General features: G+C 39.2%; 1 protein-coding gene across 11 annotated transcripts in view; it reads left to right on the top strand.

Moving 5' to 3' along the window:
• LOC136841662 (CBY1-interacting BAR domain-containing protein 1-like) overlaps positions 1-18692 on the top strand; it is a 96976-nt gene that overhangs the window by 45230 nt on the left and 33054 nt on the right. For 8 of the 11 annotated variants that reach the window (XM_067108828.1, XM_067108821.1, XM_067108823.1 and 5 more), the window contains 3 exons: positions 2296-2476; positions 5977-6111; positions 17077-17166. In XM_067108828.1, the coding sequence (XP_066964929.1) occupies positions 2296-2476; positions 5977-6111; positions 17077-17166 (406 nt within the window). The remainder of the gene's footprint in view (positions 1-2295; positions 2477-5976; positions 6112-17076; positions 17167-18692) is intronic. The other 3 variants (XM_067108829.1, XM_067108832.1, XM_067108824.1) reach the window with 2 other exon arrangements.

The following is an 18692-nucleotide window of genomic DNA, read 5'->3' as shown; positions in this document are numbered from 1 at the left end:
GGAAGCACATTGGTCTTCTCCCCTTCTGGCCAGCAATAAAAAGTACAGGAAGATCAGACAAAGTACTGAGCATTGGCCATGTGGATTCCAACAAAACTGTAGGGTAGAAATTGTATTATGTTGTCTGAGAATTGGCCATACTCAATTGACCCAGATTCCTTTCAGAGGGGGGGAACTGCACTAGTCTGTATACAGTGTGACTGTCCTCTTACTGTGGAACACATGTTATCACATTGCCATAAGTATGCTGCAGCATGGCAAAGACATGGGTTAGTGGGCAGGGATATAGCAGAACTGCTTGGTCCTGAAGCAGTTGTTAATAGCATAGTTGCATTCCTTAGAGACATTAACCTCTATAATGAAATTTAATATTGACTCTTGGTACGTTGCCAAGCGTAGTATATACACGTTTGCAGTTGTGTATATAAGCATGTTTATGGATATTTTTTAAATTTTTAAAATTTTGTACACTGTAAAGGTTATATGCATATCCTAAATGCAAAGTTATTTTTTATAGGGAATATCAGTTTTTGCCAAATGTTTATTTTTACCATGGTTTTAAAATCATTTTTTAAATTTTATTTAATTCATAAATTCATTGCCATTACTATTCATCTCAAACCAAATTCAGTATAGCACTGAGTAATCCCTTGGATTCCAGTGCTTGGCTTCAAGCCTAAAATTTCATATTCCATTCCATTTTATAGGCTGCAGACAACATCCACTGTTAATCTAGTCTAAATTATTCTTACTTACTGCCTAGATTATTGTAGACATTGTATAATCTGCAAGGATTTTCTATATTAATGATAAGGTGGGGAACATTTCTTCTTTTAGTTGAAACATTTAGTTAGAATGAAAAATTAAAACAATTTGCACTTTACAAACTAGCAATCAACACTGAGCAAGCGCCGACCATTGGTGGCAAGGAACGCCGTTTTCTGGCTTTTCACACAAATTAATTATTACTTCCAAAAGTTTAAAACTAAAATTTTAACTGGAACTTAATATCAAGAACTTATCTTGCTCTTTTGATGTTTCCATGATCTTCCCTAATGAAATTGGAGAAAAATTTAGAATTTTTTTGGAGCTCTGACCAAAGAGAGTAATACTTCTTGGTCTCCACATCGGGTCTGTTGTTGACGCTAGGGCAGACTGCACATGCGCATTAATCACTTCCTTTTCGAAGCAGGTTTTGATGATGGAAGAACATTTGTATACAGCCTTGCTGTAAAGATTTGGGAAAGTGCCCCCTTACCTTTGAGTCATTATATACTCCATCAAGTGTTAGTGTTTATCACTATGACACAGTACCTGGCCACGAGACCAGCTGTAAGAGAATTCTTTGATACTAGTTTGGTCACCCATGGAGCTCTGGTTAGACCATGGAGGGTAACTCCTTGAGGATGAAACAGATAGTACGCAAGAATCATAAACATAAAAACACAAAACAAAAAAGCTTTTATCAAGTCAGATGTCTACCCATTTCTTCACCCATTCAACACTGCATCCCCACCCCCTCCCAGTAAGGGAAACTGCTCCCCACCTTCCAAACAACCCCTTCTTTTAGTGAGTTCCTCCAAACACCCTTACTGCCCCTCTCCCATGGTGCTCAGCCATCCTCCCCTCCCCCAACCTTGGAAACTTCTCCAGGTCTCCCCCACTGCCCAGAACCATTTCGCAGTCTGTTTATGAGTGTAAGCAGCATTACCAACATTTTCGTGAAGCCACAGCACCGGAAGGCAGTTTTTTCAGATTTATTAAAAATTTATATCCGGTATATCATGTATCTTTGGGCCATGGTCCCTGGTCTGGGTGTGTCGGAAAATATCAAGTTCTGGATACACAAAGGGAGCATTTTGGAGGTGATTCAAGCACTGTAGCTGGAGATGAAATAATGACTTAGCTCAGATTCTGTGTTTCCTCAGTTATACCAGAGTTTTAGGTGTCTGGGCTAATTGTTCATATGCAAATCAGACTGACAGTTTGTCAATTTTAGAGATTTATCGTACTGCTTAGGTAAACTGACTTCCAGTTTCTATTTGGTTTCATTCTAGAGGAAGATTATTACAGTATTCATGTCACAAATAATTCAAAGGTTGACTGACATTCCATGTCACAAATAAAACTTACAGTACTCAAGCTCTGTTATGGATTTCAATCTCAGTAACTATCATTAATGAAGTCATACTTTTACATGGTGATGCTGATAATTCTAGAATAGGTATTATTTCTTTTAACTAGGTTGAAGAAGCCTTTGTGTTTTATCTAACAATTTATGAACTAAATTTTCAGAAATGTTGAAGTAGAGAGACTGGAAACAAAAGTAGTAGGAGAACTGTCCTTGTATGGAGGTATCTGCAAAACTGCTAGAGAAGAATTGGGAACATGCTTCAAGTTTCGACAACAGGAGATGAATATTCGTCGTAATTTAGAGAAAACCAGAAATCGTCATCCTCAAAACAGACAGCAGATTGTAAGTTTGATATGATGAAGTCATTTTATAGTTGTGTGTATGAAAGACTTTAAAAAAGCAAATACAGTAGTGGGTTTTTGTAAAGTTTATGTACCTGAAAGTACCACATAGCTCAATTTATTTAAAAAGTAACTGACATCATTGAAGTTTTGATACACTGGCATTTGAACTTAATGGACAGTGCATGGCTATGGACCCCTGATAGGTAACAAAACTTGTTCAGTAACAAAGACCCAAAACCTGATGATACAGCTTACATGATACTACAGAACATGTTTATCACTTGTATGAAAATCTTTCTCATTCTTTCTTCCTTCTCTTGGTATGTATTGTTATTGTGCAGAGGCACGTGACTTACTAATTTATTCAAAACAACAAACAGACAGGTCAATACGTAGCTCTTCCGAGCAGAAATGTAGTGCCTGACACAAGGCAAACAAAACAGAACTCAGAGTATAATAGAAATACTAAAACCCTTAGGGGTCTAATGAATTTTAAAATTAAATTTTTAAATTTTAATAAATTTATTTTAAATTTTAATATACCTTTTTAGTGGGTACATATGGAGATGTGAGTACCGTATAAATGTATTTATTGTGTGAGTGTTCCAGTATGAGAGCGTATGCCTTTGTGCAGTTTTTAATTTCATTTTTATTCATTCATCACCATATCCAATGACCTATTTGGTCCCAGTGCTAGGCTTCTAGCCTAGACCTGTCATTTCATCCAAATCCTTTGGGCCAGCCCTATGAGAGCTGATAGTCAGCTCAGTGGTCTGGTTAAACTGTTTTAATAATAATAATAATAATAATACAAACCTCTTGCGTGTGGAATCAGAATGACAAGCACTTCCACATCAACATCCTGGAGCTCAAGGCAGCCTTCCTAGCTCTCCAAGAATTGCAGGATCGAGTGATGGGGCACTCCGTGGTACTAATGAGCAACAGTACCATGGTAGTGGCATACGCCAACAAACAAGGGAGACTAGTGTCTCTCCAGCTTCATCAGTTGATGGTGCAAGTGCACGAGTGGGCAGTAGCACACTCAATGGGGTTGTCTGCCACTACATCCCAGGCAAGAGGGATGTAGTGGCAGACAAACTCAGCTGTCAGGATCAAGTGATAGGGAAAGAATGGTCCCTACACCCAGACATTGTGGAGAGATTTTTCAACCTTTGGAGATATCCAGTAATAGACCTCTTCGCAACCTGGGTCAACAGGAAGTTGCTGGTGTTCTGCTCTGTCGTCCCGGACCCTTGGGCTGCAGCAGAGGACGCCTTTCAGTACCGATGGGACAATCTCAACCCGTAAGCTTTTCCTCCATTCTGCCTTATTCGTCAGGTGGTCAACAGGGTAATCACCACGAATCTCAGAATGACCCTGGTGGCTCCCCAATGGCCACATGCCAAGTGGTACCCAGACCTGCTAGCTCTGCTATCTGAGGCACCGAGAGAAATTCCTCCCTGGCACAACCTCCTTTGCCAACCCTATGTAGAGAGGTTCCACCACTCCATAGAGTTCCTATCCCTTCACGGTTGGAAACTATCCAGTGTCTCCAGTGAGTGAGAGGCTATTCTCGCCTAACAGCGTCAGAGATGTCTGGGTGTCTTCGGAAAACCTCTGCGGACATCTATCGGGGAATGGGCCATCTTCTGTGGTTGGTGTTGTGGAAGGGGTTTCTCTGCAGTCGGAGCTACTATTGAGCAGATAGCAGGCTTTCTGGTCTTCCTTTGCCGAGAAAAGTATCTCTCTGTTTCAGCAATTAAGGCTACAGAGCCTCTCTGGGCCTAGTTGTACATCTAAAGGACATAGATCTCTCTTCCTCATGGGAGATCTACATGCTGATGAGATGTTTCGAAAATTCTTGCCCTCCCAGGGAACTCAGACCCCCTGAGTGGGATGTGACTCTCGTCCTTCGAAGCCTGACTCGTGCACCTCGTGAGCCCCTACATGAGTCGTCAGACAGGGATCTCACCCTCAGGACTGTATTTCTGCTTGCCCTGGCACCGGCAAAGAGAGTAGGCAGACTCCATGGTCTTTCTTAATGTTAAACACTCAAGGGGAATGGGAAATTGTTTCATTCGAATTTGTCTTGGAATTCATGGTGAAAACTCAGAATCCATCAGTCCCTGATGTTAGATTCGAGTCCTTCTTGATTTCTTCCTTAGAGGACTTTGTAGGTAACGAACCAGACAAGATGCTACTTTGTCCAGTTAGAGTGCTGTGGTGCTACCTTAAAAGGACTTGAAAGCTCAGGCCTGGGTGTCAACGACTTTTAGTTAGCAATGGCAAGACCAAGAAAGAGGTGTCCAAGAGTTCAAGAAGAACCAATCATTGTCATTTTATTGAAATATCTAGTTAAAATAATCCCTTCAGTTTGCAATAACTAATCTTGCTCTCAGCAGTTCCTTGGGTGCACTCCATATAAAAAGAACACCATCACCTGGCCAGCATACATCTAGGACACTCGCACCCCTAGTAGTCGCTAAGTTACTCCTGTTGTGTCTATCAAGCAAGCAACACATGCTCTCTTAACTCCCGAAATTTCTCATTCTTATAATATGGTCTTCCCATTTTCCTAAGTATTCAAACTCAGAAGGTCACATACAGATACACTGAAACTACTTTACCATTCCTATGAATTTTAAAAACAAGACACCACTACCAAGACAAACAATTTGTGTATGAGCAACTCAAAAAACTGCAAAGAAGAGGGGAGGTTACTCACTCACCAATGATTACTAGCTGCAAAATATAAAACTGCAGATAAATACAGTGAAACATGTAGCTTTCTCTGTTTTATAAGATCACAAAAGATATCCCAGTTAGTAATTTTGTTAGAAATTAAAGTAGAAAGACAAGAGACAGAATCTCATGCAAATGATCATTGTTTATCAGACATCCTTAATACATTAGAAGGAAAATCACCTGTATGTGTTATAGATTAATATTAAGAAAACATTCAAACGGAAATATGTAAAAATAAAACATGATGAAGCAAACACAACTAGGACCTACAGTAATAAGTACAGTGTATCTTCAGCCCCATGAAATCAAGCTGTAAATTCTCAAGATTGACACATTTTTTTCTTAATTTCAAATCTCTTAGAATGATATCAGTCGAAAGAATACATTACATTTGTCTTTTATTTCATATAGTAAGCTTCTGTTGAGAACTGAAGTTTTGTGGTCTTTTGCAGGGTCCTATGCATCATTAAAATATTCTGTATAGTCAGTTGAAAGCTCTTCTTTTACAATACTATCATGGATTTTATATAGCATTATGCTGTACAAGATTTTTATTATACTAGATGTAACATAGTACAGTACTTGCATAACAAAACAATTTCTCAAAGAAATCTTTCAAATGATCTTTTCATCACTCAGAGTTGACCTCTGTGTTGGTGAATAAATGTGTCCTTAAAATCATTTTCTATTTATCATGTACAGTAATTGCTCTACAAATTCCAATAATTCTTAAATAAGTTTTATTTCATTTAGGTAATTGCAGAAACAAAGCTCCAGAAATCTACTCAAGAAGCAAAACGTGCTTGTCAAAATCTTGAAGAACAGATGGACCAGTTTGAACAAAGAAAAGTGTCAGATTTGAAGAAGACACTTAAAGAATTCATTCAGGTATGTTATATGCATGATAGGAACATAAGATTGACAATATTTATACACAGATGTAAAGCCTCTTGTCAGAGGGGAACTAAGCTCTTCGTTAGGCAAGTCGGTAGAGCTGTGGCCTAGCACTCGGTAGGCCCAAGTTCGAGTCTCCGGCCGGCTGATGAAGAGTTAGAGGAATTTATTTCTGGTGATAGAAATTCATTTCTCGCTATAATGTGGTTCGGAGTCCGCAATAAGCTGTAGGTCCCGTTGCTAAGTAACTAGTTGGTTCTTAGCCACGTAAAATAAGTCTAATCCTTCAGGCCAGCCCTAGGAGAGCTGTTAATCAGCTCAGTGGTCTGGTAAAACTAAGGTATACTTAACTTAGAGGGGAACTAAGCAGTATTGGTCCTGGCCACCTGGAATTTCTGTTTTCATGAGGCAGTCACCTGCAAATGACTGGCATACTAACAAAATAGGGGTGGTGCTCAGTCAGAGACATTGTGTTAGCTTGCAGTCAGAATTCTTGTGTGGTGGGAAGCATACATGGTCAGCATAGTGCCAAAGTTCTGCTCAGGAAGGCACAAGAGGATAGTTGGCAGTCTTTGCACAAGAAACTAGGTCATACCATTGGAGTGGTCACTGACCTCAAGATCTGCAAGGCTTTTTAGGCATCTGTAGGGCATACTATTGGCAGATAGTAAACCCACATAACCCCCTTGTACTCATCAGCTCAGCCAGTCCCCTGTAGCCTGGAGGATAGACTTGTATTACATCCTTGGGATGATGTCATTGCTTACACTTTAGTCTGAACGACCTCATCATGCAAGTACTGGAGGAACTCTGGGCCTTCAAGAACACAAAGATGATTCTGATAGTGCCTTTAGGTTGCAGCAGCAATGGTTTAAGGACTGCCTGTCTGGGATGGCAGACAGGTTCAGGAGTCTTGATCTGAAATAAGCTTTTGAAGGATCTGCACATTTAGATTCCACAACAACCTGGACATCCTTTATCTTGATGCTTGGAGGTTATCTAGAAAGGGTTCAGAGTTTGAGGTTTTTCATAAGAAACAGTCCAGTTATCATAACATCTTGCAGAACTTCAAATAGCAATCTCTAAATGGCAAAGTGAGGCTAATTCTGTAATTATAGTAACGGAAGTTGTATTAATTTGATCAATTCCATTTACATGCTTACAGGTTTAAAGCTCATTCACGAGTAGCAGCGCAAGGGACAGATTGTTGTGCTGTCACACAATGTCCCAGAGACTGAATATATACTCATTTGATCAGTGCCCAAACTCTCTCCACCCAAGCTAGAATCAAAGGGATCCAGTTAATGGCTGTTGATGATTCAGCAGGTAGAACTGGGTGACCCCATACCCTCATCCATAGCTTATAGGAATGGTAAAGCCATGAATGGGGCTTTAACTTGGAACCCATATAACAGTGAGTTGCTGACGATCCCATGGGTTACCCATAACCCAAAATTGCTTAATTCAGTGGAGGAAGCTGTTCGTCATCACTTTCATGGTATATAGATCCATTCTCGTACAAGGTTTCTCCCTTTTTTTTTTTATTTAGTGTGCTCAACATGGATTCTTTAGTGGAGTTGGTCACTCAGACCTTCTAATTGGGATCGGACTCTGATTTGTAAAGTCTTTTGAAGCCACCCTATGAGTCACTTTAGAGAGTTACAACGTTGGATCTCACCCTGAAGATGATCTTTCTACTTGTGTTTGCATATATGAGACAGTCCCACAGGATTCACATTTAGGGAAGGTCTCACAAACACTTACCCACACACTAAAGCTTGATCATTTGTGGGACTAGTAAGCAGTAGTACAGTGAACCCCTGTATTCGCGGGGATCGTCCCCCACCCCCACAAATAGGTCAAATCATGAATGCTTAAAACCCTCTAAAAACACTTAGAACTGCCCATTTTGATAGCTTAAACCAAGAAAAACTCTGTAAAAATGCTTATACCTGAGTATTTTAATAGTTTTATCACAAAAAGTGCATTTATTCATGAAAATTATATGAAAATACAGTAATTAGTGAATATTTCTCATTGAAAAATACCGCGAATGGACGAATTTTCCGCGAAAAATGGCTAGATATGTTCCACAGATAAACCCGCGAATGCGTGAGTCCGGGAACCATGACAACGCGAATACGGGGGGTTTACTGTATTGGTCCTGGCTACCTGATGTTTCTGCTTTCATGAGGCAGTCAGGTGCAAAAGAGTGGCATACTAACAAAATAAAGATGGCGCTGAATTGGGACATTGTGTTGGCTTGTAGTCAGCATTTTTGTGTGGTGGTAAGCATACAAGGTTAGCATGGTGCCAAGGTTCATCTCAAGAAGGCACAAAGGGATAGTTGGCAGTTTTTGCACAGGAAACAAGGTCCTACCGTTGGAGTGATTGCTGACCTCAAGATCTGCAAGGCATTTTTGGCATCTGTAGGACATTTTGTCAGCAGTTTTGTAGCCTGGACTCTTCAGCAAAACCCTTCATGATTCCTTTCTTGCCTTCTATACCTAAACAAAGAAGAGGACATCTAGCTCTGTCTTGTGAGGGATATCAGGCTTTATCTGCTTTAGGATCAGACTTCAGAAACAACATCTTCAGAATGCTCCTGGTCACAGCCCTAAAGAAGAAGCAAGTCATGAAGAACATGGTCTCTGACTGGCTAAGGCAAGTGATTTTGAGAGTTACAGTGATGTGACTGATGGAAAAATGGAACAGGTAAAAAAGAACAGGTAAGAGTGCAGGTCCAGAAAGTTGCATGCACTCACTCTTAGACAGTTTGGAATGATCTTATATTCAACTACATAAAAGATATTTTGCAATGTCAGACTACTCATGCTACCTTTATTTGAAAGACATTTCTCATAAAGGGTTGGACTTGTTTAATTATAGCAGGACATGTTTTACCTGTTGGGAAGAAGTTTGGAACTAGACATCTTCCACCTCACCATAACCCGTTTGTATCTCTCGTTCATGGCATTATCAGGAAACACAGAGCTCCAGAGTTATTGGCTACTATGTCTAATGTTGATGGTAAACATACTTCCTTTTCAAATCTGAGAGACACTTACCAGACGATACGAGCATCTTGCTTTACTTACCATAAGTCTTTTACCTTATTATGTACAAACTTGGGTACTACCAGACTCATACCATAACTCATTACAGTCCCTAATTGCTCAATAATCCTACTTGCATATGCAAACACATGCACTCGGGAATTCAGCATCTCAGCCTCCCCTGTAAAGAGGAGTTCTGGAGTATAAATAATAAGTGGTTTTTAGAATCAACTTATGTTTTTCTACCTCCTTTTATATATTATCAGGTGAATTATTTGTTATACCTTAACTTCATCATTTGCACTCACAGAATTAATCAGAGGCTGGTGTTACAACTCTACTGGTAGAACGATAGTTTCACTGTTATGAAGAACAACTGCCGCTTAAAGATGTGCTTTTCTGTAAGCAGCTAACCACCCTTTGCTAGAAAAGTTGGCTGCCTTCTGTAATGACTGTTTATACCCTATTTACTAGGAAAGTCAAAAGCCATCTGTAACTGTCATGCCTAAATATAGGTAAGGACTTTCTCAGGTGCAATTATGGCTTGTACTCATTTTGTTGTCACTGTCTAACCATTATGCATTCTTTGTAAGTGATATAAAAATTCCATCATAAGAGATTCTGTTTTTCATATATATAAATCTTATATTTGCCATAATTTGTGAGAGGCCTTTAATGCCTCAAAGGAAAGGCTATGTAAGTAACTCAAGGAATACTTGTTTCCTGTACGTCAGCCAAGTGGTTGAAAGAAATGTTATTATTTCAGGAGAGACCTGTGCTTGTAACTGGTCTTCAGTTGATGTTTCCATCACTCAGATTTGTAGGAGTGATGGGCTCTTGTTTCCAGGCATAGTTCAAAAAGTGGAGGTTTTTGTTTTGAAGCTTTCAGTGTGCTGTTCTGGTATACATGAACAGGAGTGTTTGTAATTGTTTTGAAATGAAAATATTGTAATTTACTTATTTTGGAAGAAGACCTCTGTGAGGCAGATTTTGTTGAAAAGAATGGCACCTTGTATGCTGTTGAACTTATATTGCGACTTCTCAACTTTACTCATAAGCCTCTTCGTTTCAGCAGGTAAATTATAAAACGGTTGTCCGAAGTTCATTTATTAACCCGACAACTTGGTAATCCTCAGTAACATCTAAAAGGGGTGAATTGCACCTGAGGTTATGTGCATGTCCTATTTATACCCAGCAATTGGTTTCCAAAGAAGTGGGGCAAAGTTTGACTGGTTGGTCAAATTCAGGGAGCTCTCCTATTGGCTGCAAGTTTGGCTGACCAACAGGGGCGCTGATTGGTTGATGCCAGGGGGCTCTTCTTGCGGCTCGAGGAGGATGGTGGCTGTAGCATTATCTCAGGCACGCCTCACTGTTCTCCTGAAAGTGGTCGGCAGAAGGAGGGTTTCCTGAATAACACTGAGAGCTGGTTTCCACCAAAGAATGGTGAGGGCCTCCTTGTAAGCAGAGGCAGCAGTGGTCCATGTCACCGTCGAGGATTGTGATATTTTTCATGGTCTGCTGCCTTTAGGGGGCGAGTTAGCATGTTCCCTTCCCTCTTGCAGGTGGTATACCACCACATTATGTAGATGAACTGCGATCCTCTTAGAGAGGCGAATTGTGGTCATACCAGTGTAAGAATGGTGGCATCCATTCTTGGGACACAGTATTTAGTAGACACTCTGCTTCTCTTCATGGGATCACTGCTGATGGAGGGGCTGTTCTTCATGAAGTACTGGGCAGTCCTCTGTTCCTTATACAGTAATAGATTGTAAGGTCAACCGTTGCCTCTACTTTGGCAAGGGTTACATGAGCCCAAACAATATTCTGAAGGGCTGCATCGTCCTCCTTATACTCTGCATATATCTGTCCCCTGTAGAATAATTTTGTAGTCCTTGTCCCCCCAGATACCATCTGTTGACACTGGTCTTCGACACCCTTGCAACTTGATGGTAAGAATATCCATTGCAAATTAGTGTCTGGGTGACATGCTCAAGTTCTTCAGAGGTGACACTCCAGGAAGAGCAGTGGGAGAGGGCATGGCCAACGTAGGCATTTATGACTGACGTTTAAATTGATCTGGATACTCTCCATTGCTGTTGAGGCATAGCATGATGTCGGTTGGTTTTCTGTAGACCTTCGTCTCAGAGCCATGGGGAATCCTGGTAACACAGACGTCAATGAAGGGGATGGTATCATCAACTGGTCTTTTACATGTGAAGTGGAGGACGAAGTGTCTCCAGCTCTTGTAAAGTACAGGGCAGGCTTTGGGATCCTGCTGAAGACATGCTGCTCAATAACTCCCTTGTAGAAGCTGGCGAACAGCACACCAAAGGGAGAACCCATGGCAACTCTGTTGATCTGAGTCCTTAGTCATCCCCATTGATCAACAAAAGGTACCTCCTTCATGCAGAGCTCCTGCAGGAGTCGCTCCACAATGGAGAGAGCCCAGATAAATTCAAAACATAGATCATAAATGCCTACGTTAGCTATGCCCTTTCCCACTCCTCTTCTTGGAGACTTTCAATGAACTTGAGCGCATTACCCAGACACTAGTTAACAGCAGATAGTCTTGCTTTCAAGTTGTCATGTTTTTTTTCCCTCTTAAGAACAGTGTTAACTGAAAGGTGTAGAGTAAGAGCAATGGTTCATTTTAACAATCATGGGAAATAAATCATAAAATCACTATTTAACCTAGATTTATATGCTAATTTTATTTCCAAAATTGTACAGTCAGCACATGTTAACTCTGAATTCCTGTAGACAATAATTCACTGAACCAGCCCCTACCTAACCAGTAACTAAACAACAATCAATAAGTCCCCTATTATTTAATTTATGATGGCCATCTTGCTTATGCTACTCTAAAGGTAATTTTCTTAATCAGAATAGCCAAAATACTTCAGTTGGTAATCTCATTGACCAATAAACCTATCTTAACCCTTTAACGCCGAAGCCCTATTTTCAAAAACGTCTCCCGTATGCCGGCGGCCTCCGAGAGGTAGCGCCGAAGCGGAAAAAAAGTTTTTTCAAAAAAATCACAGCGCTTAGTTTTCAAGATTAAGAGTTCATTTTGGCTCCTTTTTTCTCATTGCCTGAAGTTTAGTATGCAACCATCAGAAATAAAAAAATATAATTATCATATATAAATATTGGAATATATGACAAAGAAAAAAAACTCGTATATAATTGTATACAAATCGCTGTAAGGAAAACGGTTGAAGCTAATGAGTTAATTTTTTTAAGTTGTATTGTACACTAAATTGCAATGATTTTGGTATATAACAGATTGTAAAACGATTAAAGCAACACAGAGAAAATATTATCACAAAATGATGCATGAATTTGTAACGCCTGGACGTAAAAAAAGTTTTTTCAAAAATTCACCAAAAATCAAAATATTGTGCTAGAGACTTTCCAATTGTGCCAAAATGAAGGAAATTGATTGAATATTACTAGGCTGTAAGTTTTTAGCTTACAATTGCATTTTTGAACCATTTCGATCGAGTTAAAGTTGACCGAAGGTTGATTTTTTCTATTTATCGTTATTTCGATGTAAATATAAAAAACTGTGAAGAGCTAAAGGAATGATATATTTTTTGTTGTATTCTACACGAAATTGCGCACATTTTAATGTATAACACTTTATGTAATGAATAATATGAAATGGCGAAAAAATTACGGCAAGCTGACGCAAGAAATGACAGGATTTTCAGCGGAGTCCGCTCGCGCGGAGCGAAGGAAAATTTTTTCAAAAATTCACCAAAAATCTACATATTGTGCTAGAGACTTTCCGTTTGTTGCAAAATGAAGGTAAATGATTGATTGTTATTCGAATGTAATAATTATGGCTTACGGATGCGTTTTTCGATCATTTCCGTCGAGTCAAAGTTGACCGAATGTTAAAATTTTGTCAGTTATTGTGATTTCGGCGAAAATATTAAAAAATTGTGAAGAGCTAAAGGAATGACATATATTTTGTTGTATTCTACATGAAATTTCGACAATTTTGATGTATAACACTTTATGTAACGAATAATATGAAATGGCGAAAAAATTACGGCAAGCTGACGCAAGAAATGACAGGATTTTCAGCGGAGATGCGCGTGCTGGAGCGGAAAAATTTTTTTTTCAAAAATTCACCAAAAATCTAAATAATTGTGCTAGAGACTTTCCGTTTGTTGCAAAATGAAGGTAAATGATTGATTGTTACTCGAATGTAATAATTATGGCTTACGGATGCGTTTTTCGATCATTTCGGTCAAATCAAAGTTGACCGAACGTTAAAATTTTGTCAGTTATCATGATTTCGGCGAAAATATTAAAAAACTGTGAAGAGCTAAAGGAATGACATATTTTTTGTTGTATTCTACATGAAATTGCGCACATTTTGATGTATAACACTTTATGTAATGAATAATATGAAATGGCGAAAAAATTACGGCAAGCTGACGCAAGAAATGACAGGATTTTCAGCGGAGTACGCGCGCACGGAGCGAAGGAATTTTTTTTTTTTTTTTTTTTTTTTTTTTTTTTTTTTTTCAAAAATTCACCAAAAATCTAAATAATGTGCTAGAGACTTTCCATTTGTTGCAAAATGAAGGTAAATGATTGATTGTTACTCGAATGTAATAATTATGGCTTACGGATACGTTTTTCGATCATTTCTGTCGAATCAAAGTTGACCGAATGTTAAAATTTTGTCAGTTATCGTGATTTCGATGTAAATATTAAAAAACTGTGAAGAGCTAAAGGAATGATATATTTTTTGTTGTATTCTACATGAAATTGCGCACATTTTGATGTATAACACTTTATGTAACGAATAATATGAAATGGCGAAAAAAATTACGGCAAGCTGACGCAAGAAATGACAGGATTTTCAGCGGAGCTCGCGCGCTTGGAGTGGAGGAAAATTTTTTTTTTCAAAAATTCACCAAAATTCTAAATATTGTGCTAGAGACTTTCCGTTTGTTGCAAAATGAAGGTAAATGATTGATTGTTACTCGAATGTAATAATTATGGCTTACAGATGCGTTTTTCGATCATTTCGGTCGAGTCAAAGTTGACCGAATGTTAAAATTTTGTCAGTTATCGTGATTTCGATGTAAATATTAAAACACTGTGAAGAGCTAAAGGAATGATATATTTTTTGTTGTATTCTACATGAAATTGCGCACATTTTGATGTATAACACTTTATGTAACGAATAATATGAAACGGCAAAAAAATTACGGCAAGCTGACGCAAGAAATGACAGGATTTTCAGCGGAGTTCGCGAGTGCGGAGCGGAGGAAAATTTTTTTTTCAAAAATTCACAAAAATTCTAAATATTGTGCTAGAGACTTTCCGTTTGTTGCAAAATGAAGGTAAATGATTGATTGTTACTCGAATGTAATAATTATGGCTTACGGATGCGTTTTTCGATCATTTCGGTCGAGTCAAAGTTGACCGAATGTTAAAATTCACTTTGGTTGCTGTGTCCTTCTCCAGCATCCCAGTCTAAAACTCGCCTCACTCGCTCACTTCCGACAGGCAGTATGCGCCTTTCACGGTCCTGACGCCTTTGTGACATATCTACAAACGTCCTAGTGCAGCACGAATACGCAAACACACGCCAAAGTTCTGCAAAATACGTCTGCGTCAAAATATCGCTCCCGCAAGGTCCGACGCTGATGCTATCTGGCGTGAGTAGGAGGGAATTCGCGCATGCACGTCTGGGTGATGCTCAAAAACAACACAACACCTGGATCCGTGAACTCCCAGCATCCGCCAAGGCGCGTGATTTGAAATCTTCCGCAAACTAGGCCTATAATTATTTTTCCGCGAATATTTAAAAAAAGCATTTTCAGTCGACGTTTGCAATGTCCACTCGGCATTCAACAGACAATTTTTGACGACGTTTAAAACGTCCAACAGGTGTTTAAGGGTTAAAAAATTGTTACAATAGTCTTATAATACTGAATCAATCTTATATCACAGGCACTTATCTCAAATCAAGCTTTACATAAATCTGTTTCCATTTTGTTTGGTATGCAAGGTGCATTTGTGTCTCAGTGATTTGCAACTGAGTTGATACAATTGCTCTTAAAGCTATCATCAGTATTCATTCAGACAGCACTCTTATAACAAATTAAGTTCAGTTCATGAAATTTGAAGTACAAGCACCTATTTTTTGTCTAGCTCAGGCTGACCACCTCCCTTGTTTGTATTCAGTCCTAGGTTATTTGGTCTATTATATAAAGTAGTAACCCAGTAATGTATAATCTTATAGCCAGGTTATCACTTACTCTAATCTAGGATACTGCCTAATCTGGATTATTTAATTCACGAGGGTATGGTTACATAAAAAACAATTGCCTTAGTGTGTAGCCTTAAGGCTAGGCTACCATCGGAGGCCATTATACTCTATCACGTGTCATAATGTTTTCATTACGACACAAAAATGGTACAAAAAAAATTTTAATATTCAATATAAAAATTTACAGTAATTATGTTACAAGTTTAGTATTTCTTGTATACAATACAGAACAGCCAATATATGGCCACCAAAAAGTTGCAAGGGTGCCATCTCCCCCCCCAGGAGGGTGCAAGGACCATAAAATCATTTTACAGGGGATATACGAATACAGAGTATAAGAAGGACAAGGCAGCCTTGAAGAACATAATTCAGGCTCATGTAACCCCTGCCAAAGTAGAGACAGCAGCCGACCATACAGTCTTGTAATGCCCAGTATCTTGTGAAGAACAGCCGCTCCTTCAGCAGCGATCCCGTGAAGAGAGGAGTGGCCTACCATATACTGTGCCCTGAGAATGGATGCCATCATTCTCGCATTATTATGACCACGACTCACCTCTTTAAGAGGATCACCATCCATCTCCATGTAGGGGCAGTAGACCAACACTGCATGAGGGAACATGGCAACACCCTCCAATACTGGCCAGAAGATCGTGAGGCATTCCACAATCCCTGGCAGCAAAATAGACCGCTGCCACCTCTGCTAGGAGGAGGCCCTCGCCATTCTTTGGTGGAAACCCGCTCTCATTATTACTCAGGAAACCCTCCTGTCAACCACTGTCAGAACAACAAGGTGTGCCACCCTCCTCCTCAAGCCATGAGCAAAGCCCCTAGCACCAACCAATCAGTACGCCTATTGGTCAGATAGACTTACAGCTAATAGGAGAGGTCCCTGAATATGACCAGCAAACCAAAAATCACCCCCCGGCTTCTTTGCAAACCTGTTTTCTGGTATAAACATTCCATTCATGTCCCCAGGTGCCACACTCCTTTTACATGGTGGCAAAAACTGCTGAAGCATTGGGACAATAAATAAATTTTGGACAGCTGCTATATACTTTACCTGCTGAAGCAAAGAAACTTATACCCCAAGTTGAGAAGGCACAATATAAGCTCAGCGGCATAAAGAGTACCATTCTTTACAACAAAATGCTACTTATCATATTACAGGCTTCATCAGCCTGCTTATTGTGTAAAGTTGATTCTGTACCTGTGTGTGAGTCCATTCTGTCTGGTAACGTTTTCACATTCAACTGATTTCAGATTGTCTTTTTTTACATTTTATTGCAATATGGGAAACTTGATTACTGATTTGTCTGTCATTATCTGAAATATTTGAGTTCTTCTGTAGCAACTTCACCCAGTGTCAGATTTTAATACAGAAACAATTGTAGGTTAGAAATTGCTGAAAATGTCTTTCAGATTTCAAATAATGTTATGCTTTCATTTGCCCTCTTTTATCCAGACTTTAAGACTCATAGTAATTCATGGTATTTGACCTAAAATTTTGCAGTAGCAAAAAAAAAATACATTTAAATTCCTATAGAAAGTTGAATTACTAACACAATTTCAGATGGCATGGTATCATACTGAGGTATATTTTTACAGACTGAGTTGGCTTTTCATGCAAAGGCATTGGAACTGTATACAAAAGCATACGGCCAGATATCAGACATAGATGAAGATGATGATTTAGAGGTATGTCTGAAATAAATCTTACTGCATGTTATCTTGTTGTTATAAAATAAAAACTCAGATTTGATAACACTATACAGTATACCCAATATATAATTATAAATTGTAGGTCTTTGTTGCAGAATATTTCCCATTTGATAGTAACACTTTATATTTCATCTGGAAATACATTCATTGTGTTTGCTGGTTTTGGAAGATTATAACTAGTACTTGCTGCCTTCTATTGAGGAAGTTTAATTGTATTTTAAGATACCTGTAGCAAGAATAAGCCATTTAAAGTAGGGACTTCATAACATGAACTTACTACATATCCTGAAAAATTAAGGTGGAAAAAATTTATTTTATATAAGTAACTACCAAATACTGTAATTACATAGCTATTAGTTTCAACTTGCACGGCATCTAAATTTTTAAATTTGCGGTAGCACTATTTCGATTTGGGTAGGTGACTAGCCCCACCCACTTTTGGGGAAAGAGAGGAACAGCTCATTAAAGAGCTTCAGTATGTTTCTGCCAGCTTATGACTGTAGACCAGTTGTATGCAGCAGCTCATTGTGGAATTCTTTGCTTTTCTGGTTGACGTTTTTCACCCAATTAGTGAAGTATTCTTGCATCTGGTAGCCTTTTCGGCATATTTAGTCAGTGATAGGTTCTCTATGACTGACTTTACTGATTTTTTACTTATTTTCACTACTGGAGACAATTTTTTCACAATTTAGGCTTTTTTGATAGTTGATTTGTGTACGATGTCCGACTCAAGTTCACCTGGTATTAGGTATTGCAGCAAAGGCTGCAATACAAGTTTGACAAAGGCTTCTTATGGCATACCCTTTCACACAGATTGTAAGGGATAGGTATGTTCAGTGGATTTGACATGTGAAGAATGTAAAGACTGGGATAGCAAAAAGTGGAAGAATTTAAAGTCACATTTAGCTAAACTGGAAAGAGACAGGAAGAGGAAGGCAGCTGCTAGAGCCAATAATAGTAAGACCTTAGATAGCCAGGATTCTACTAAGTCTTCAGATGATATTATTGTTCCTCCTGTTTCTGAGCCTATGTCTATTGTGTCTCCCATTCCCAGTCCTCAGACCATACCACCTTCTTCTTTACCTGGCTCTCACACTTTCGAACCCGATCCCATTGCCTGCCTCAAGTCAAGATTTGATCAGAAATTCAATTTGATAGTGAGTACTATGGCCCAGTTGGGGTCTTCAGTGAGAGTCCTAATGGACAAGATAAGTGATAACAATGCAAGCGAAGTGGCAGTGGAGGAGGTGGCTGCGCGTCCCGCCGATTGTCCTAGGCAGAAGTCAGTCATACTCCCCTAAACCTTGGGGGAGTCATACTGGTAGCCCAGGGGAGGTCAATGAAATCTGCCCACAGGTAGTTGCCCCTTCAGTCAGACCTGTTGTTGCATCTTAGGTTATGACAGAGAGTCATTGGAGAGGTGTCTCTATGGAAGTGCATTGTCTTTCTTCTAGTGTTTCAGGTGCCAGTGGTGTTTAAGGATGAATCACAGCCACTGAAAA

Source organism: Macrobrachium rosenbergii, chromosome 9 (assembly GCF_040412425.1).
Source record: "Macrobrachium rosenbergii isolate ZJJX-2024 chromosome 9, ASM4041242v1, whole genome shotgun sequence".
NCBI lineage: Eukaryota > Metazoa > Arthropoda > Malacostraca > Decapoda > Palaemonidae > Macrobrachium > Macrobrachium rosenbergii.
This window is presented reverse-complemented; position numbering and strand designations above follow the sequence as displayed.